Source organism: Podarcis tiliguerta (assembly GCF_965153285.1).
Source record: "Podarcis tiliguerta genome assembly, chromosome: Z".
Taxonomy (NCBI): domain Eukaryota; kingdom Metazoa; phylum Chordata; class Lepidosauria; order Squamata; family Lacertidae; genus Podarcis; species Podarcis tiliguerta.
In genome coordinates this window covers 4,244,528-4,265,584 of record NC_139553.1, presented here as the reverse complement: position 1 = coordinate 4,265,584, position 21,057 = coordinate 4,244,528, and the positions used below count along the sequence as shown (strand labels likewise).

The window sequence follows — 21,057 nt, the reverse complement described above, 5'->3', positions numbered from 1 at the left end:
ACAGATAGTAACCTGAGGCTGTTTGTGAGCAGAGATGGCACAACTACACTAAGCGGAATTCAGCTTGCCAACAGGTATGAGTTCCCTAGCAGATTCCTTTTGAAAGACTAGGTTTAGACCATGCCCGTGGGGAGATGCTTTTGCTGGTATTTTGTGGGTGGGTGTTTTCAGTTAATCCACAACTTTGGAAATTGATGGCAAGAGCTCATTTGGGGGGATGGATCTAGGCAGTGCCTAAGAAATACTGAAGTAAAAGGCCTAGGGAGGTACTATTTTGGTACTGCTATTTTGGCTAACGCATGCTCAGTCACCCCTGCAACCATATGCCATGTCTTCATCTAGCTCAGTACTGTCTACACTAGCTTTCCCAGACTACAGCTCCCATCATCCCTGACTATTGGTTGGAGCTGATGGGAGTTGGTGAACACTATGTCAGTCTTTATTGACCTCAGGCAGTATTCTTACCTAACCTAGAGATGCCAGGGATTGAACCTCGAATCTTTTGAATGCAAAGCATATGCTGTAGTCCTGAGTGACCTTTTTGAAGCCTGTTGTAAAATAATGCATCACAGGCATTGTTTTGTAAGGACAAATCCACAGCCCTTAGGCCATTTCACTGACAAAATCATAGTACCCATTATCTACTACTAAGTTAGAGGATATGACCCTATCTGCAAACTTTGCTAAAAGCAGGAGGAATCCTGATATTTAGCTCCATTGAAATCCATTTTTACTAGTATCAAAATGCCCTGCTAATAACATGGTAAATTGTCTTGAATTAAAGCAATGTCTGTGTGTCTTTCTCTCTTTCTCCACCCACCCCCGAAAACCCCCCACCAAAAAGCTTTCTGACGTATGATTTCAGGCCAGGTTAGTTATCTTCAATATCTCCATTAGAACAGTTCTTAATGTCTTCATTTTTAAGTTTCAGCTCTTTACAAATGGGACCTGCACACACAGAGATTATAATGGCTCCCTCCCCTCTTTCTTACACAGAGTCTCATCTGGAGTTTACGAGCCAGTGGTAATCGAAACCCATTAAATGTGAACAGAAGCAAGTAGACCTGCTGGAAACAGTCTCCTTACCCATCTGCGGTGGTGTTGGTGGATGCCATTCTTTATTCCTTTTCTAACCTCTCTTCAAGCAACATTCCAGGCAGGATTTCCCAAAACCTGTTCCCTGACATGTGTGCACTGCAGAACCTTCTCCGAGGACTTGACACTCCAGAACATGCACTTTTGCCCAAATCTGCCTCATGTCTCCTCAGATTTATCTGGCAGTGTCCCAGAATTTTCCTGCCAATCTTCCTTGTCAGGGGAAGGCAACTCTGCACTCCATGTCAAACCCTCATTCCATTGAACCACTTTTTCTTCTCATGTGTAGTATTTTGCTGATCCTGTGACTCTCAGCCATTGGGTTATACCACTTTGAATACTTCCTCTCAACCCCCCTCCCCAAATCGAATTGGGGTTGAGGAGAAGCATTGTTAACTGAATGCAAAAGGCGAGGTGGAAGCAGCCACTTTGGTGCAATCACTCTTGCAGCTTTTTCTTCAGCAGGCTTCTGCCTTGTAGATCACGGGAGAACTTTGCTGTGAGGACAGCTGCTGAGCAGAGCACCCAAACATTTTTTTTTTAAAGTTTAAAGTCAACAGCCCCAAAGATCATCCATTCTTAGGAAATGGCTTTTCATTTCTGTTTTTCTTCCAAAAGTGCATTTCAAGAGTTGCTGAAAAATAGAACTTGATTGTTCAAAGAAAGAGAGAAAACAAATGAATTACGAATGCTGAGCACATCTTGGTATTGTCAGCTGCAGTCTTACAGTAGCAGCCCCCCGCCCCCCCGCCCTCCACTGCAGGACATGGAAGGGGTGCCTGGCCTCAGCTTTCATTAGATAGAGCGCTTTCCGGATTCCAAACGTACCCCTGAAAGGCTGTTTTCAGAAGTGCAACCTGCACTCTTCATTCATTTTTTGCAACAAAGAACTGATGTTATAGGTTGGTAGGGGTGTCTGTAACAGTTGAGCATCAGAGCACCTCAGGTTACAGCTGCTTCAGGTTGCGTTTTTTCGGGTTACGCACCCACCGAAACCCGGAAGTACCGTAACAGTTTACTTCCGGGTTTTGGCGGCCACGCATGCATAGAAGCGCCGAATTGCAACCTGCACGTGCAGACATGCCACTGCAGGTTGCAAACGCTGCGGGTTGCGAATGTGCATCCCGCACAGATCACATTCACAACCTGAGCATCCACTGTAATCATGATTCTGTCTGCTCATTGTGAGGCCCGTAGGAGAAATCATTTAACATTACGGCTACCTTCTGGGTCACAAAATGTGTTGAATTAGGGTAGTCTTTTATCCCATTCTGGGTAGGGAGAGTTTGGACACTCTTCCAAAACTGAAACATGGTTGATCGTTCTTCCCCCTGTCCCCTACCAGTCTTTCAGCTTTGATTTGGAATAGCTGCTGGAATTGCTGCTGCTATAATGAGTCCAGTCTCCTCTCCCTTTGCCTAAAATGTGCCTAAAATCTGTCCAGGAGGCTCCTGCTTTGGCCCATGGACTCCATCCATCCCTTGCCGAATCAAGCTAAATCTGCTGAATGCAAGCAGCAGAATGTAGAGGTAGAGTAACCTTAAAACAGGAGAGATTCCGGTTTTTTAATGCTCCCCCTGTGTAAAGAAAAACATTCTTCTGAAGTAGAACACCAGCACAGAAGGAAGAGGGGGTCTAGCTCAGTCTACTTGTTGCTGTGGTAGATTTCTGCTTGCAGGAGATGTTTGTTTTCATGGGAGAAAACTGCCATCTTGGGGTTCTTCTACTACTTCATTTTCCCGCCTGTGCTTGCTGTGTCCTCATACTAGTTTACCATGATTTGGAGCATGGTGACAGGATTGGGTTTTGTAATAATTGATGCCTGAGCTTTTTCTCTGTTTCTTCTTTCCCCTTCCAACACTGAGACCTTGTAGGGACGTGGGAATAACAGTTCAGGTATTCAGAAGAGGAGAAAGAGAGTCTGAGCTCAATTTTCTTTCCACTCTTATAATCCTGGCAATTGTATTGCTAGGTCTTAAGGGGTTTCCTACCTTGACCTGGCTGCAGGCAGGACACGGGCAACACTTGTGTATAATTTCAGCCTATACGCTATTTTCCATTTAGCACCTTCCCCACCTCACTTTCATGTCTGCTGCTCTGCAGACAGCATATACATTTTGGGAGCACTGCCAGCCACTGTTGAGAAGAGGCCAAGGCCATTAATGTTCTGTTAACACGTGTGCTCAGCACTGGGTGTTTGTGTACATGAAAGCACACACATTCACACTTATCACCTGCAGCAAAGTAGAATGGATGGGAGGGGCTCCTCCTTTTCTTTCTCCCCACCCCTGATACTTATACTCAAGTGGGCTGAGAGCCATCTTTGTAACAGAGGTATTTGTGAATGGAGTGCCACAGATGGAATTCAGGTGGGTGGGTGGGAATTGGGAAAGGAAACATGGCTCTGTAGGGTTGCTGTCTCTGAACTGACTAGACCACTGTGTTCTGAGGTGGAAGTGCGGGCACACAGCCTTCACTTTACAGTCATACCTCATGTTATGTCCGCTTCATTTATGTTCTTTCAGGTTACGTCCTGCGGCGACCCAGAAGGGTTACTTCTGGGTTTCACTACTCGCGCATGCGCAGACACGGAAAATGACGCCATGCGCACAAGCGGTGAATCGCAACCCGCGTGTACGCAGACATGCCGCTGCGGGTTGCGCTCTTTTCAACCAGAGGTACCACTGTACATGCTTTGGAGCATCCTTTCTCTAGGGTTTAGCTATATTTAGGGCTCCAGGCTGCGCACATCACCTACTGAAGGGAGGGGGGAATTCATTCTGACTAGTGGGCCAGATTTTACTCCACCTACCGCTTTTGGGCCAAGTTTGACAGGTGGCCAAAACCTGAAGGGGCCTTGTAATCAGTTTTGCTAAACCCCTTTCCAAATGCTGTGCTGGATGGGGCTTTGAAGGAGCTTCTGAAGACACAACAATCAGCTGATTATCTGCTCTTCAGGAGCCCCTTTCACAGTCCTACCTTGAGCAGTGCTTTTCTTAGGGGTTCTGTAGGCATTGCCAAGCAGTGGTGCTTGCAAGCCCCTCTTTTCAGTTGCCGTGTAGGGCAGGTGGGCATGGCTTGGCCAAAATAGCTTCACGGACCAAATGGATAGACCCTGTGGGGGTTGCCGCGGGCCGGATAAATGAGTCCCTCGGGCCTTATCCGGCCTGCGGGCCTTAGTTTGGGGACCCCTGATCAGGAGGAAGTAGGAGGGGAAAGGGCATCCTTCTGTTGCTACCTTCCCCAAACTGGTGTCCCCTAGAAGTTTGGGGCGACAGCTCCCTGCAGGCCCCAGCCAGTAGGGGCCATCTTTCAGTGCTCTTTATGGCTTGTAAGGTTCTTGAAGCTTTGACTTAAAATGTGTTGCTATGATGAAATTGTGTGCTCTGTTGTGCCAAGCCACTTGGTACTGCTTTCAAGGCTAAACCAGTTTTGTTTCAATATTAGTAAGAACCAAGGGAGTCTGTGGGGTCTATGGTTTTATCACCCCATCCTAAAATTCCATCCATGGCTCTTCTCTAAGTGCACTTCACTAGTTGAATAGGATCTGTGTTGGGGGAGCTGGGGACTTTTTTTGGTCAGCCATTCTGCTGCTGCTTAAAATGTTAGTTGCATCACAAGCACTGTCTTTCTTGGCATGATTGGTGTGTTTGTTCCTAGTTGACTGGAAGATAATGGTTGTATTTGTTTTTTGTTTCTTAATTGAACTTCTCAGACCACTGATCCCGCTTGGAGACTTTTTTTCATTTCTTTATTCTTGAATTTTTGTTGAATTTTGTTTATGAACCCAGCAGGCTGGTGTTTTGCAGCTTTTTCTTTTTTTTGAGGGGAATCACTGTTTCGTTGCTATCTTGTGTTGGGGGTTATTATAATTATTTCTAGCTTGTGTGAGACAAAGCAGGAACCCAGTGAAGCCTCGCCATTTTGATAGTCATACTGCTTTAAAACCCAGAAGTTTCTGCAGTAACACCTCCATCAAATTCCCATCCCCTCGGGTCTCGCAAAAGATTTTATAGGGGCAAATGTTTGTATCCATGTTGGTTCTACTCAGAACAGACCCACTCAAATCAATGAATATTACCAACTTGGGCCCATTAATTTCACTGGGTAGAACATAGTTGGATACCACCCTAAGACCATCTGGATGGTGTTGAACTCGCAACTCCCTTCAGGACTAGCTAGTATGGCCAATCATCAGGGATGATGGCAGTTGTAGACCAGCTTATCTGGAGGTACCTGGTTAGAGAAAGCTGTTAGCTGATAGGGAGCAGTATTTTTGTCCTCCTATGTCCAGTGCCAAATGAGAACAGGTTGGGCTTCAACTCTCCTGCAACTTAGACTTCCTGTGTTTTGGTATCTCCCTGTCTCTCTGTGAATCTGATCTGCAGAATGCAAAGGGTATTCAGTGTAATGGTATTTGTGGTGGGTAGCAAATGAGGCACCTTTTCCCTGTGGGTAATACATTGAGCCTTAGTGAATCGTGCTAATCTCCTGCTGCACTGATGATGGAGATGGGCTCAGTAGAGACCCTGAAGGCTAGAATCGTGGTGAAAGGGATCAGGTAACTGAATTTCACAGTTTGCTCAGCACTTGGGGAGGGGCAAAAAAAGTAGTTATGTACTAAATTCACTTGGCTGTCCCTGACTGGTTGAGATGATTTATTTCCTTATTTTAAAAGGCATGATTTGTTCCTTTGCAAAGAAAGCCCAAGACACCATTGAGTGGCAATTTAAGGTCTTGAACATGAGCTGTGTTTATATTTCATTTTGTGTATTCTTTCTCTCTCCCCCCCCCCCTGCTTAACAAAAAACAAACAAACTCTGTGCAGCTGGACTGTGCCCATAATGTGAACCTCTGGAAGGCCCCATACCTGGTACGCATCGCGTTAAAGCGCCCGTGTTAAATGCACCTCTCCTGGAGAGGGGGAACCTCAAGGAGAAGAGCAGATCTCTCCCTTGTAGCTTGATCTCAGGAGCTGCTAAACGAACCCACTTTTCCTGCTCCCCTCCTCAAGCTAGCTAAGGAAATATGTGCCATTGTTTCTTTGCCCTGTGGACAGGGCTGCTCTTCATAGGGCCTGATGCACAAACTCTCTGCCTAGTAGCAAGTGTTTGTAGGATCTTTAGCCCTCCACATCCCAAGGGTCTTGTTCTGCAGAGTCCCCATTGTGGGTTGACTGCACCTGGCCATCCTATGTCAGGACTGGGAAACGTGGCCGCCCTCTCAATATTGGTGGACTGCAGTTCCCATCAGTCCCAACCAGCGTGGCGAAGGAAGCCACCCCAGTCTGTCCTAACCTTTCCCCTTCCCTCTTTGGCTAGTGGGGGGGAGATATATTCCCCTTCCCCTGGAGAAGTAAAAGGAACTTGGAACTTAAGAGTAGAGCCTCTGATTCTTTTACTTTGCTTCAAGAGAAAATGTTTGCTAGTTTTGTTTTTTAAGCCCATATTTTTGAGAGGGTTAGAAAAAATAATGAGAGAGATCATGTTTATTTTCTTGGAAAAGTTATTGAGGCTCAGAAGAGAGCTGCGCTCAGTTTATATTCAGATAATTCTATAGAGAGAAAGAGAGCGCGTAGATATTTTTGGAAAGGGAAAATGGGACTATGCAAACTTTTTTTAAGAATGCTTGAAGAGATAGATTTAACATTTTCTAAACCAGGCATAGGCAAACTCCGCCCTCCAGATGTTTTGGGACTACAATTCCCATCATCCCTGACCACTGGTCCTGTTAGCTAGGGATGATGGGAGTTGTAGTCCCAAAACATCTGGAGGGCTGAGTTTGCCTATGCCTATTCTAAACTAAACACAGATTTAAGTAAAATCTAAAGATTCCGTTATCATTAAAAGCAAGTATAGAAGATATGTTAGTTCCACTGCTCTGTTCTTTCAATTATTCTTGTTCAGATTTTGTGGGGCTAGAGGAGAATGGTTTATGAATGTGTCTTTCCCCCCCCGCCCACACCATTTCTAACTTGCTCCACTAGTGTATTCTGGTTTTTTGTTTTCTAATGGAATGCTGTGCCGTCTCTGATTCAACCAATTGTGTTTGTGTTCTCTGATTTTTGCTTCCTAATGTAGAGAAGCCACAAGTATAAATGAGAAAAATCACTATAATGTCAAATGTCATTACGGTTTTGGGGGTAATAAAGGTGATCTTCATTCTTTTTCTTTTTGGTACTTCACATCTGATCTGTCTTGACTGTTTTTTTGTGTGGGTTTCCTTTTTGTCTTTTGGCATTCATGGGCTGCAAACACCTCTAAATACAGCACTCTGGACTTGCTGAGAATACAAGAGCCCTACTGGATCAGACCACAGGCCCATCTAGTCCAGCTTCCTGTTTCCTACAGTAACCAGACAGATGTCTCCAGGACGCCCATCCTGGAAGCTCATGAAAACCATGTGATTTGTACTTTCTGGCATTCTGCCTTGGCTCATGGATGTCTATAAACAAACACCAGTGTCTCCTCCCTTTCTGTGGTAGTTGCAACCTCCACCAACCTGTTTTGGGGCTGATAGCACTGGCACTACAAAGAATCTGGGGGGTACCAAGTTTGAGAAGGCAGTGTATTGAATTTCATAAGCCACATGAACATTTTTAGAAGGTAGCCGTGTTTCAGCTTCCTGCAGCAAAAACAAGGAAATTCTTGTGGCACCTTTAAAATATGAAACAAATTTGTTATGGCATAAGCCCATTTCATCGAAATGCAAGAAGTGACATATTAGTGGGCAGGTATATCAAAAAGAAAATAGCAAGGTGGGAGTTGAATAGCAATGAGATACCGTATCAATATTAGCTAATGATAGTTTTTGGAACAGCGGGCACATTCTGAATTTTGAGAGTGTTTTCGGTCCAGTCACAAAATGGCTGCCATAGGGGTTTGGCATAACAGCAAAACACCACCATGGGCACCATAACAAGATTATGGAGCACAGTTAATTCTGCTCCCCAAACCTGTTAACCATGGGAAGTCCACTATGTCCTACTGGTCCTGGTTGTGGTGATACAGCTGTTAAGAAAGTACAAGAACCTCCCCCCCCCCATGGCAATCCTAAGCCAAAGAATGGGCTGCTTACCCAGTAGTACAGCTATTTAAATACAAACATACTTGCTTCAAAAGTAGGCATAATATATTCCACTGTATAATAATATTCCACTGTAAGTGGGATTCTTAATGTACAATGAGTTACAAAATTATAGAGTTGAAAGGGATCCTGAGGGTCATAGAACCCCACCCCTGCAATGCAGGTTTCTCAACTAAAGCATTCATGGCAGATGCCCATCTCACTGAGTGTCTGCACATCAACTCTTGCATAGCTGGAAACAAGCCTAAGTCCCTCTACAAAGTTTCTGCATTTGCCTTTTGGGGCTAGGATTCAGTGACAGCCATCCACACTTATTATGTAATACTCAGAAGAGCCCAACACAGTAAAGATATATCCTGATACTAGGGGAAAAAAATCAGTCAAACTGGAGATCCCAAATTCTATTAGAAAATAAGGCAGAAGCAGTAAAAGTGCACTAAGAGGGAGAGAAAAGGTGTGTACCCCTGTCCTGGAGGGGTGAGAGACTCCAGGAGTTCCCCCACTTACCTAGGGTTTGGTTTCCTTTAGATAAAGGTCAATGGAGACTGGCTTCTTTACGATACACGGTTTTGTTTACACATATATTCAACTTGAGCGTACGATGGAAAGGCCTGCTGCATTAACACTTCAACAGATACTGGTTTCCCCCTTGGGTTTCTAGGGAAGCCCCAAGCCACAGCTTTGGCGCCAGCACAGAGCAAAATGAGTCTTTGTCCTCGTCTTCCAGCATCAGCCAAAACATACCAAACTGACAATACCACTTGAACCTTGGAAGGTGATGTTGCTTTCAATGGGTGGGGGAGGATCACCCCCATTTATCTTGGGATGTGTAAATGGTGGCACTTAACTAAGGCCATTACCTTATGAAGAAGAAACTGGTCTGACTGTTCAACTGCTGCTACTAGATTCTAAACCTTACTGGATGAAGAACTATAGGCCTAGAAAGGACCACAGATATCATCAAGACTAATACTCCAAACCTATAGCACCTATAAAGTTGTTAAATATGCCTGGGTGGATTGAATATTGTGTTACTTGGTTTGAAAAGAGGGAATTCTGACAATGCAATTAATTTTTATTAAATTGGATTTGTTGCATATTGTTACCAAGGTAACAATATAAAGAGCTTTACAATATAGAAACAAATACACACATTTTAAACTGGCACAAAAGAACAACAAAAATCTACAAGACAATCCTATTTTTAAAGGACAGGAGTGAAACATTCCACCTACTCAAGGAGGCCACAAATAATTAATAACCAAAGATGTGGCGAGAAAAATGTTTCTGCCTAGTGCTGGTGCCAGGCAAGCCGCCTGGGGGAAAACATTCTGCAAGCAGGGAGCCCCCAGGGTGGGGAACTACTTTCAGCAAAGTGGCTGCATATCTATCATGAGGAAGCCTTCCATGGCCCAGATGCCAAAGTAGGCAGAGCAACTTAACTATGTATATGCAAAAGCTACTGGTTTTTATACACACCTCAACTTGAACATATGGCCTTGGGCCAAAGAGGGGAGGCCTGGAGGGTTGCATTCCGCCCTGGTCCTGATGTTCCCCAACTCGGGGGGGGGGGGGAGGTGCACAGTAGACAGTACTTTCTTAAAAGGTGAAATATTGAAGGCCCAAATGCAGACAATTCCCAACAAGAAAGAAAAGTGGGAGGCATATAAGGAAACCAGTGTGGCTGCATAAGGAGCTTGCAGTTGAGGTGAAATTTAAGAAGGGCATGCATAAGAAATGGAAGAAAAGGGAAATCACAAAGGAGGTTGTGGATGTAATCTCAGAGCCTCTGTCTATAATCTTTGAGAACTCTTGGGAGAACGGGTGAGGTCCCTGCAGACGAGGTGGGCAAATGCTCCCATTTTCAAAAGGGGGGGGAAGACCCACGTAACTACCAACTGGTGAGCTTGATATTGATATCAGTAAAGGTCCTAAAACACATACCGTATTTTCCGCTCTATAAGACGCACCAGACCATAAGACGCACCTAGTTTTTGGAGGAGGAAAACAAGAAAAAAAAAATTCTGAATCTCAGAAGCCAGAACAGCAAGAGGGATCGCTGCGCAGTGAAAGCAGCAACCCCTCTTGCTGTTCTGGCTTCTGGCATAGCTGCGCATCCTGCATTCGCTCCATAAGACGCACACACATTTCCCCTTACTTTATAGGAGGGAAAAGGTGAGTCATAGAGCAAAAAATATGGTAATTAAACAGTCTGTAAGCACTAAGAAAAGGATGTGGTGGGCTTCCTGTTTCCGGCGGTGGGAAATGGCTGTCTCCCATACGATCGGATCGCAGTCGTGCCAGTAATTCAGGGCTGATGTGGGGGGTAATTATCCCTGGCAGACCCCCCAGGGTGGGGGAGGACTGTCTCGTAGACCCGCAGATTGTCCGAGATTGTCAGCTTGCATCAAGGTGCAAGCAGCAGGACACTGGGTCACAGAGCACGACACGGCTGGCACTCTCCGATGTCGCTCTCATAGCCAGAAATATCTGTTTGATAAAATAACTGGGTTGGAACAATAAAAACGGATCCTAAAGGTTAGAGTAGAGCTTTCCAAACTGCATGTTGTGACACGTTAGTGTGACGTGTGAACGCTCCCCATGCTCCTCCCGGGGCTGGAAAGGGGTTAGTTTAACCTCTGGTTTACTAGTAAAACTGAATTACTGTGTTGAGAAATGATGCATGTCTAAAAAGTGTGTCACCAACATGAAAAGTTTGGAAAACTCTGGGTTAGAGTGACAGGCACTCACTGATAGTGGCATAGCCAAAAAATAAAAAGAACCATCTCATTTTCCATGTATGACATTTCCTGGTTCACACTGAGAAGCCATTTTTAGTAGATGCTCGGATAGAGTGATGTTTGAGCTTATTGATTTATGTATGGATATTGTGATTATAAAAAATTGAAAATGTAATAAAAATTATTTTAAAAAATAATAATAGAGAAGCCATTTTTAAATGCCCCCCGACACTGGAGAGGAATTGAAAGCTGCTGCTAGGAATCGGTGTGGAAATCCCATTTAACAAAGCTGGCAATTGAGCACCCATGTGCCCTCTCCATCACCAAATAAACGGTAGCAAAGAGAGGAGCTTTCTGCTCTGATTCAGTTGTTGCTCAAGTAAAATGGGGGTTGGCAACCTGCAGCTCTCAGGTGCAATTAAGGCCTTGGCTTAATTTAATGGAGGAAATGGTGATTGAAACATGGAGGAAAAAGTGACTGAATGAGAAAGAAAATGGGGTGGCCCCACCCCACCAAATAAGATAGGTTAACCCTGAGAAAATGTGGCCCTCAACAGAAAAAGTTGCCCACCACTCTTCACCAATATACATCCCATGCAAATTTCGTTATTTCTGTTTAATTTATATACAAAACCATTCAGGTGCAAAATACGGCTCCTTTTAGAGGTTTATAGAGGACAAATTTTTTTTTTTAAATGCTTTAAAAAAAAATTATTATTTTTTAAAAAGCATTTTAAAAAGTAGAGACATCACCTTGCCAACAAAGGTCCGTATAGTAAAAGCTATGGTTTTCCCAGTAGTGATGTATGGAAGTGAGAGCTGGACCATAAAGAAGGCTGATCGCTGAAGAATTGACGCTTTTGAATTATGGTGCTGGAGGAAACTCTTGAGAGACCCATGGACTGCAAGAAGATCAAACGCATCCATTCTTAAGGAAATCAGCCCTGAGTGCTCACTGGAAGGACAGATCGTGAAGCTGAGGCTCCAATACTTTGGCCACCTCATGAGAAGAGAAGACTCACTGGAAAAGACCCTGATGTTGGGAAAGATGGAGGGCACAAGGAGAAGGGGACGACAGAGGACAAGATGGTTGGATAGTTTTCTCGAAGCTACCAGCATGAATTTGACCAAACTGCGGGAGGCAGTGGAAGACAGGGGTGCCTGGCGTGCTCTGGTCCATGGGGTCACGAAGAGTCGGACACGACTGAACGACTAAACAACAACAACAGAGGACAAAAATAACATAAACATCCATAATGAAAATTACATATTGCATATTGGAGAAGCCTGGGTCCAGGGGAGAGTGGGTGATGACAGCTGTGCCGTGCAGGTCTTCCTGGATATATTACGTTGGGCATTGGGCTGAAACAACCCTACAATGTAGTCTAGTTGTATTGCACACTATTTACAAGTTGGCTGAGGCAGAGGGGGGGATGCAGGGAGTGGCAGGGAAAGGTGGGGACGAACTCAGCAATGTGTTCCAGTGCTCAAATCAGGAAGAGAAGTGGTGCGCACAATATATCTGCAATAGCGTCCAGGGTTGTTGTTGGCAGGTTGGCTACATTCCCAGAGGAGATGGGTCATAACTCAGGTCACATTCACGCTATACACTAAAAAGCACTGTTATGCCACTTTAATGGTCGTGTCAGCAGCAGAATCTGTGTTCCCTAGTGGAAAAAGGCCTGAGAACAAAGTGTGGCTGAAGTCAAAATGGAGGGAGAAAACAAAAAATACTCCTGGAGCAGTTCAACTTGCTGATGGAGCAGCAAAGCCAGTGGCTTGACCAAATGGAGCAACAACAGGGCCAGCAGTTCGCTGAAGGGAAGCACCTGCGAGCAAAATGCATGAGAAGCTTCCTTGGGGAGAAAAGCAACTCTATGCGAGGCAGGAGCCCTGCCTGGCAAGATGCTACAACCACCAGGAGCACATCTGGAGGCCTAGAGCATGGGTGAACAACTGGAGGGCTTGGACTGCAAGGCAATGGGGAGGATGATTTATTGAGGAAGAATGAGATGGAGTCATTGGAATCCTGGGAAATTTAGTTTGTTGAGGGTGCTGACCATGTGGAGTTTCAATTCCCAGCAACCTGAAGAATTTACAGTTCCTGGTAGTCTCCATGACCATCTGTGAAAGCAGCATTAAGAGTGCTTTAAATGTATAGGGTGTGAGTGAGACATTGGTGGTGACAGAACATCTGCTTTAAATGCAGAAGGTTCACTCCCAGCATCTCCAGGGAGGGCTGGGGAAATTCCCCTGCCTGAAGCCCTGGGTAGCTTCCAACAAAACATTAAAAACTTCCCTAAACAGGGCTGCCTTCATATCTTTTAAAAGTCACATAGTTGTTTATTTCCTGGACATCTGATGGAAGGGTGTTCCACAGGGTGGGCACCACTACCGAGAAGGCCCTCTGCCTGGTTCCTTGTAACCTCACTTCTCACAGTGGTGGAACTGCCTGAAGGCCCTCGGCGCTGGACCTCAGTGTCTGGGCTGAACGATGGGGGTGGAGACACTCCTTCAGGTATTCTGGCCCAAGGCCATTGAGGGCTTTAAAAGTCAGCACCAACACTTTGAATTGTGCCTGGAAATGTACTGGGAGCCAATGTAGGTCTTTCAGGACTGGTGTTATGTGGTCTCCCAATCACCAGTCTAGCTGCCGCATTCTGGATTAGTTGTAGTTTCTGGGTCACCTTCAAAGGTAGCCCCATGTAGAGCGCATGGCAGTAGTCCAAGCGGGAGATAACCAGAGCATGCACCACTCTGGCGAGATAGTCTGCGGGCAGGTGGGTCTCAGCCTGTGTACCAGATGGAGCTGATAAACAGGACCAGGGAGTCCTCCATACCCACCAGCCTGTCTCCCCGAAACAGTACTTCTGTCTTGTCAGGATTCAACCTCAATCTGTTAGCCGCCATCCATTCTCCAACCTCCTTCAGACACTCACACAGGACCTTCACTGCTTTCACTGGTTCTGATTTGAAAGAGAGGTGGAGCTGACTGGGTGTAAGGAAGCTCCCTAAGGTCCAGGCTCACTTACAGGACAGAAAGCCCCATTCAACTAATCAGGGTTTTACTTCTGGGAAGACATTTGCAGGACTGCACTGCAAATGGCCAACAAAACTGAACATTTCACACAAAAACAGTATGTGCTTGGGAAAGGGCTTTTTCTTCGATGGTCCCTGTTCTTGTTGCTTTTGGGGGGAGGGGCAGGGACACTTTCCCCCTCCTCCCCTGTTACAGCTCCCTCCACTGGTAATGTGAACAGCCTGTCAGTTAGAATGAAATAAATATTCTTTCGAAAAATAAAAATATGGCTTCCGTGCTTCCGTCTATTTATTCAATAAGTCTATGGTGAGGTTTCGACGTTCCCGAAAGTCACTTGCTAGTATAGCCTTTCCTTCTTTTCCTATCTCTATGGTTGGGTGCTCTCTTCCGGCGCTTGTATTACGTCCTGAGTTCTGGTTGGACAGCCTGGCCGGAAGTGAACCCGTCAACCCGCCTTGGAAAGGGAGAGACCGGACTAGCCGCGCTTACTATGGTGAGTCCCTTTCCCTCCCCGCTGGTTGAGGGTCTCGCTGCGGGGAAAGGGCGTTTTGCTGCCTCTCTTTCGTTGGGACTCATACCGGGGAGCTGGGCGTTGCAGGTGCGGCCGCCTCCCTTATTTGTTTTCTTGTGGTTCTCAACCTGTGGGTCCCCAGATGTTGTTGGACTACAACTCCCATCATCCCCGAGCTCTGGCCTTGCTAGCTAGGGATGATGGGAGTTGTAGTCCGACAACATCTGGGGACCCACAGGTTGAGAAAGGCTGGTAGAATCATCTGTAGCTCAGCCAGGGAGCAGCGCTCTCGAAGGGACCTTTCTCAGGACCTCTCCGAAGCATGGTTGTCACACGATGATAGGGCACATAAGTTTTATGAAAAGAACACCGCACTGCCCTTGGGGGGTGGGGGCTGGGCCGTGGGGTTTGGACCTCGTTATACGATATGGGTCGATTCTCACGGACAACTGTGGAACAATACATTGGTTTGATCTGTTTTCACTGTACAGCATAACGTCAAGTATTGGGTTTCAATATATTAATTCTTTAATGCAATCTACTCTTTTTTGAAAATCGTTTACTTAAAGAAAAGAAGCAAAGGTTGTTGTTGTTGTTGTTTTAAAAAAGTCCTCTGGGTTGTTTGCACGGAGTTAAAATAATATACAATTCTAACAATATAACAATAATTTTGAACAGTTTAAATTAGTAAAAAAAATCAATCATTTCAACGCCCTGCCCAAAAAACCCTAGCACAAATAGCATAACATTAAAATTTCTGATTTTGTTCATATTTTTGTAACATTTTATGTGAGCTTGTCTGTAATGTTTGCTTTTTATCTGTATTTTGTTAACAAATGTTTTACATTGTGTTTTGTAAACCACTTGGATGTTGAGTAAACGGCGTATATGTTGGTTTATGTTATATCTTGACTGCCTTTCATTGAGACGACCCTAATTTTTCTTCTACTTCTGGCTTTGTTTTAGGCCACTGCTACTGACCAGTTGGTTGGGTATGGCTTGGTAGCCTTCAGTCTCATTCTCTTTGCTTACTATACTGTCTGGATTATCATTCTGGTATGTTATTTATTATTGTTTTTAAAAAATCTTATTTTAGTACATTTATACCCAGCCTTTCCTCCAAGGCAAGGGTAGGAAAACTGAGTTCTGGGGATGAAATGTGGCCCTTAAGGCCTTTCTATTTGGCCCTCGGAACTGCCCCCCCCCCGAGCTCACCCGTCACCTGCCTGAATGGAAGGTAGAGAGGTGTGTGCGCAGAAATTAGCCTGCCGTATAAGGGTGAAATGTTACATTCTTTGATTGGCCCACTTTTGCCTCTGGTCCCACCCAACATTAGCATGTGCCTCTTAGGATGGTCAGGTGGGAATGTTGCCCCTGTGCTGAAAACGGTTCTCTACTTTTGCTCTAAGGAGCTCAAGGTGCTCTGTAATATTCTCCCCGTCCCCAGCTTATCCTCGCAACAAGCCTGTGAGGCAGGTTAGGCTGAGCAATAGTGACTGAACCAGCAGCACTTAGTTAGCACTGTGACTGAGTGTGGGTTTAAATCCGACTCCCTAGTCTCACTTGAACCATGGCACAACACCGGTTCTTGCAAATTCAATTGCAGCACAATCGTCATAGCAGCTCTCCCAAGGTTTTGGACAGGGATTTCCCCCTGTCTTACCAAGAGATGCTGGAGATTGAACCTGGGACCTTTTGCATGCCAAGCAGATTCTCCAACACTGAGCCACAAACTTCCCAAAGAGTAACATAAGAAGCTGCCTTATTCAAAGTCACACAAATAGCCCATCTAGCTCAGTATTGTCAACACTGACCAGCAGTGGGTCCCCAGATTTTAGATTGGGGACTTTTCCAGCCCTACAAGGAGATGCTGACGATTGAACTTGTGGCCTTTTGCATTTCAAGCAGATGTTCTGCCACTTAGCTACAGAACTTCTGTAGGAAAGTCTTTCCAGTCGCCCACTCTGTGGTCCTATTTACTGGAGGTTTCAGGGGTTGAATCCAGGAAATTCCAGATGCAAAGCGTGAGCTCCCTAACCATTGAGTTTGTGGTCCCTTTGACTTTCACAAAATCTCTGTTCAAAAAGGTGGAGGGGTGTTGGAATCTGGTCTGCTGCTGAGGGTACAGGCACAGAAACATTTCCTCATTTGCACTCACTGACATATGTACCTGTTCCTTCAGCCCTTCATTGAAATTGACCACCTGATTCACAAGTATTTTTTGCCACGAGAGTATTCGGTGATCATCCCTATAGTTGCGGGGCTTGTGTTGCTGCTCTTTATAGGTAAGTCATATCTCCAGGTCTTCATGTTGTGTTTTGTTTTTTTACAGATGGAAACTTGTGATAAGGACTTAGCAAGAAATCTCTGTATTGATTCATAATATGTGTGTACTGCCCAATAATTAACACTCTCTGGCCAGCAAATGATACAAAATGTAAAAGCTGTAAAAAATAATAATGGGGGGGGGGGCAAGCCTCCCGATCTCATTGCACTACAGCTTCCATCAGCACCAGCCAACAATCTAAAAGGCATGTCACAGAAGGAATGAGGAGATTAAAACAAACACAGGTAGTAGTTCAGGGGTGGGAAACATCCAGCCTCCCCATTTTGCCCACGAGCCCCAACCAATGCCCACTTGCCCCACACCTGACGTCGCGTGTGAGATCAGTAGTGGGGCAGGTAGGGACACGGCTGCAGAAAGCAGGATTGAATAGCACATCAGCTGGTGACCGGAGAGTTAAATCCTGTCTGGTTCAGGCATGCCAGCAAGTTCTTACTAGAAACTGTTTGGTGTACCCAAACCCTGAAGAAAGCAGGGGGCAGTAATCCTGCTTGGGCAGTACCTCCCCAAAACCGACTGGAATGGGAAACTGTTCAAGGAAAGGAGTCAGAAATTGCTGGTCTCTTTGCAGGCCAATGGAGTAGCCCCACTTACCTTCTTTCCCTCTGCGGCAGCCTGATGGAATAGTTGCTGGAAGATGACAATCGCTCGACGGAGGTGCCTGATGGAACTGGCTTCTCAGCAGAACCTGTCTTATTTGTGTTGCCTGTTCTTCCTTTCACATAACCTGAAATGCGCAATGTAAAGCCTAGGGGGCGAGGAAATGAGGTTCCTTCCTCACTTTGATACAGTGGTGCCTCGCAAGATGAAAAGAATCCGTTCCGCAGGTCTTTTCGTCTTGCGGTTTTTTCGTCTTGTGAAGCAAGCCCATTGACGGAGTAGCGCTATTAGCGCTATTGACATTTTAAGGGCTAAAAACGGCTTTTTAACGCTTGGGAGATTAGCGGTTTTGCTGCTAAAATGCTTTTAGCAGCTTAGCGATTCAAAATAAGGGGTTTTGGAGCGGAAAAAAAATTCAATTTTTTTCGTCATTTTTCGTCTTGCGAAGCAAGCCCATAGGGAATTTCGTCTTGCGAAGTGCCTCTGCAAACGGAAAACCCTTTCGTCTTGCGGGTTTTCCGTCTTGCGAGGCATTCGTCTTGCGGGGCACCACTGTAAATAGAGAAGAGTTCTTCCAATGCACCAATGGTTCTATTGCCGTACAACAGCTTTGTTTCTTAAATAACTTGATGGCCGAGAGTCTGACGTTGCTCAGGGCAGCACAGCAGTGCCTTAAAACAGATTTCCCTCCCTTTGTGTTTCGCTAGGAACGTTCATAGCCACCATCACATGGAAGAACCGGAAGACTGCGAAGAAATCTGCATGAAGGTGGCAAGAAGGAAGGAGGACACAGGAAATCCTGCAGGCACTTTTGACAGCAGCAACGTGTGTGGGTTTTTTTCCACCAAATCATTTTTACTGAACAGCAACACATTTTCTGGGGCGGCCCAGCCCACAATAACTAGCAGTCACCAGCAGCAGATGCTAGGAAGGGCAGAGGGACTTGGCTGCTACCCTCATCAGCTATGTCCCAGTCTGGGTATGGACCAAAGGGACTCAAAGCCAGAGGCACCACAAGCAATGCTGCTCTGTTCCAGCCTTTTGGAATACTTAGATCAGTGCCCCAATGTCCTCTTGGCTACCCCAGTAAAGAGCCTAAATCTGGGGTAGCCAGCAAGATGCTCTTCAGATGTTGTCACACTCACCCCCATCATCCCATAACCATTGGCCATCCAGTGGTTGCGACTGAAGGGCACCAGGTTCCCCATCCCTTCTCAGGAAGGGAGGCCTTTGTCCAAACAGAGGTCTTCCTCCATCTCTGAAATGCTGTAGGGGATGTCTTGGAGTACAGATGGAGAACCTGTGGCCCTTCCAGATGTTGTTAGGCTACATCTCCTTCCATCCCTGAACCACTGGGGCCTAATGGGAGCTAGAGTCGCAACAGCAGCTGCAAGGTGCCATATTGGCTACCTCTGGTTGCACTGCAACCTCTTTTTGTTGACACACTTTTTCCTCTTCCCCTGCCTCCTCCACCTCCTTCAGTTCCATCTCTCTGTCACCAACAATCTCACTCCCCTTTCAGCTCTTTGGACCGTGTTTTCCTTTAGTTCGGCCTCCCCTAGTACAGTGTCCTGCCGTCACTGTGAAGCCCTGGGCAGATCTGCTGCATCCTGCGAGCTCCTTGTCAAAATTGCAAAAGAGCTCCTAGGAACACTTCCACATGTTTACTGGCAGCATTTGGACAGCCTGACTTTTGAAGCAGGGTCATATAGCTGAAACCGGCACTCTTACTGCTGTGCTGACCCAGAGTTGTCTGATGAGTAAGCAGGTCCCACATGAGAGCAGAGCTTTGCTTACAGCTGTGGCATGTTTGTATGTGTGCAGTTATGGCCCTGCCAGGGTTGCTGTTCGACTCCCAACTTCCATCATCCCTAAGCATTGGCTGTTCTGACTGAGGCTGATGGGAGTTGGAGTCCTCCAATGGTTGGAGGGCCACAGATTCCTTACCCTGACTTAGAGCTTGTCTGAGGCTGCCTGGCTGGCCTGGTTTTTAAGGAGTTCAATAAGCACACAAGAGCCCGCTTTTGTTGTCCTGGAGTATTAATTCAGCTTTGTAATTTTATTAACCCAGAGGCGGGGAAAGTTAACCCACTAGCTGGGGCTCAGACTGCACATCTGTTAAATGGAGGTATAAACACTGAGGGGGGTTGATGGTTCCACTCACAGCATGGGGATTCGCAAGCAGGAAGAACCTTTTTTGAAACCACCCTGTCTTTTGAACATTAAAAAGAGAAAGAGGAGAGGAAAAGCTGGAAGCAGTGCCCGAAAAGCAGTGCAAAAGAATATCCAATCCAGTCCTACTCCGGCGTTGACCCATTGAAATGATTGGGGATGACTAATTTAGCCCCATTCATTTTAGTGGGTCTACTGTGAAATAGGACTAGCGTTGGACAACCCTCTGTATGGCTCTTTGAGCTGAAAACAGGTTTCCTGACCAAAGTGTATTGAGCTTATCAGAATAAACAGTTAATGGCCCCTCTTCTTCTAGTTTTTGTTATTGCTATTATTTCCTCTGCCTATGTATGTATTGGAGACTCTCCTCCTCAGAATTGTCTCCCCAGGCTCTTGCCCTGTAATCCCCAGCAGCTCTGGTAATAAAGTATGTGCTAGTTTCTTCCATGGGTACAGTTTTGCAGGCTCCATCTCTTTTCTTTATTTCCCCCCGCTTTATAGGGCCATATTTTGGCAGGGGTGGAGTAATCCCCAGCAGCTCTAGTAATAAAGTATGTGCTAGTTTCTTCCATGGGTACAGTTTTGCAGGCTCCATCTCTTTTCTTTATTTCCCCCCGCTTTATAGGGCCATATTTTGGCAGGGGTGGAGTGGCACCTTCCTGTTTCGCCTCAGCTGGCCCTTTCCCGTTTTACCTCAGGTAGCATCTTCCCGTTTTACCTCAGGCAGCGAAATGGGACGCACCACCCCTGCCTTCCTCAAACAAAAAACCATTGTGGTTGGTGGTGAGTGAGGAGTGGGGAAGAGGTTCAAAATCTGGTGTCTCCAATGAAAAGAAGCAGGGGGTGGTCTCTCTCTGAAGTCCTGAAGAGGCAGAAGAGAGAAGACTGGGCTGGTTATAGACAGTCTGACCTGGCATAAGACAGATGATGTTCCAGTCCGGATGTTCCTCCAGAAGCCCTGTTTATTCAGCCTTCATCCTGATTTGCTTGCATGAAGCTTATGTGGTGGTTGGGCTATGGGGTCACATCCACATCTTACGTTTAAAACCATATATTAAGCACATGGCTTCCCTCAAAGAACCGTAGTTCATCCACCACAGAGCTGCAAGTCATAGCATCCTTAACAAACTGCAATTCCTAGGATTCCCCCGGGGGAGGGGTGGGAGTCACATGGTCTGAATGTATGGTGTGAATGTGACCCAAAACCTGGTCTTTATTGAGCATTCATTTTTATTTATTTACAGGGCAGTTATATGACATGGAGAATTCATCTTCTATTAACCCACCTTTGATTGCAGGGTGCTTACACGTCTTCCCATTATTTGTTCCACACTTTTCAATCAAAGTTTTGATTTTTTTTTAAAAATATAAAGAAATGCTTTGTGCATCTGATCTTGCCCCTTTGTAAAATTTATTTATTGGGGCGTGCATTCTTTTTTGTAAATCTACCAAAAAATAAAATCTCTAT

At 45.7% G+C, this 21,057-nt stretch overlaps 2 protein-coding genes and 1 long non-coding RNA gene across 9 annotated transcripts in view; 2 read left to right on the top strand and 1 right to left on the bottom strand.

Moving 5' to 3' along the window:
* The window catches only part of EEIG1 (estrogen-induced osteoclastogenesis regulator 1), a 57,837-nt gene extending 50,558 nt beyond the window's left edge, over positions 1-7,279 (top strand). For 3 of the 4 annotated variants that reach the window (XM_083423129.1, XM_083423130.1, XM_083423132.1), the window contains 3 exons: positions 5-74; positions 845-870; positions 997-7,279. In XM_083423129.1, the coding sequence (XP_083279255.1) occupies positions 5-74; positions 845-870; positions 997-1,028 (128 nt within the window). In that variant the 3' untranslated portion in view covers positions 1,029-7,279. The remainder of the gene's footprint in view (positions 1-4; positions 75-844; positions 871-996) is intronic. The other variant, XM_083423131.1, reaches the window with a different exon arrangement.
* Positions 4,397-9,183, bottom strand: LOC310669385. Its single transcript, XR_014507164.1, has 2 exons — positions 8,689-9,183; positions 4,397-7,719 (listed from the first exon to the last, which is right to left on the bottom strand). It is a non-coding gene; the product is annotated as an uncharacterized lncRNA (long non-coding RNA).
* A 5,163-nt stretch (positions 9,184-14,346) lies between these two features.
* DPM2 (dolichyl-phosphate mannosyltransferase subunit 2, regulatory) lies at positions 14,347-20,036 on the top strand. 4 transcript variants are annotated; one of them, XR_014507091.1, is made up of 4 exons: positions 14,347-14,455; positions 15,440-15,529; positions 16,656-17,610; positions 17,980-19,896. XR_014507091.1 is itself a non-coding variant. In XM_083423219.1 (4 exons), the coding sequence occupies exons 1-4, from the start codon at positions 14,453-14,455 to the stop codon at positions 18,181-18,183; spliced, it is 255 nt and encodes an 84-aa protein (XP_083279345.1). In that variant the 5' UTR covers positions 14,348-14,452; the 3' UTR covers positions 18,184-19,896. The 4 variants fall into 4 exon arrangements, 2 of the variants coding, with proteins under 2 accessions (XP_083279345.1, XP_083279346.1); XM_083423219.1 differs by having other exon boundaries at positions 14,348-14,455; positions 16,656-16,758; positions 18,125-19,896; XR_014507090.1 differs by lacking the exon at positions 14,347-14,455 and adding an exon at positions 14,657-14,798 and having other exon boundaries at positions 17,980-20,036.
* Positions 20,037-21,057: the final 1,021 nt, after the last annotated feature.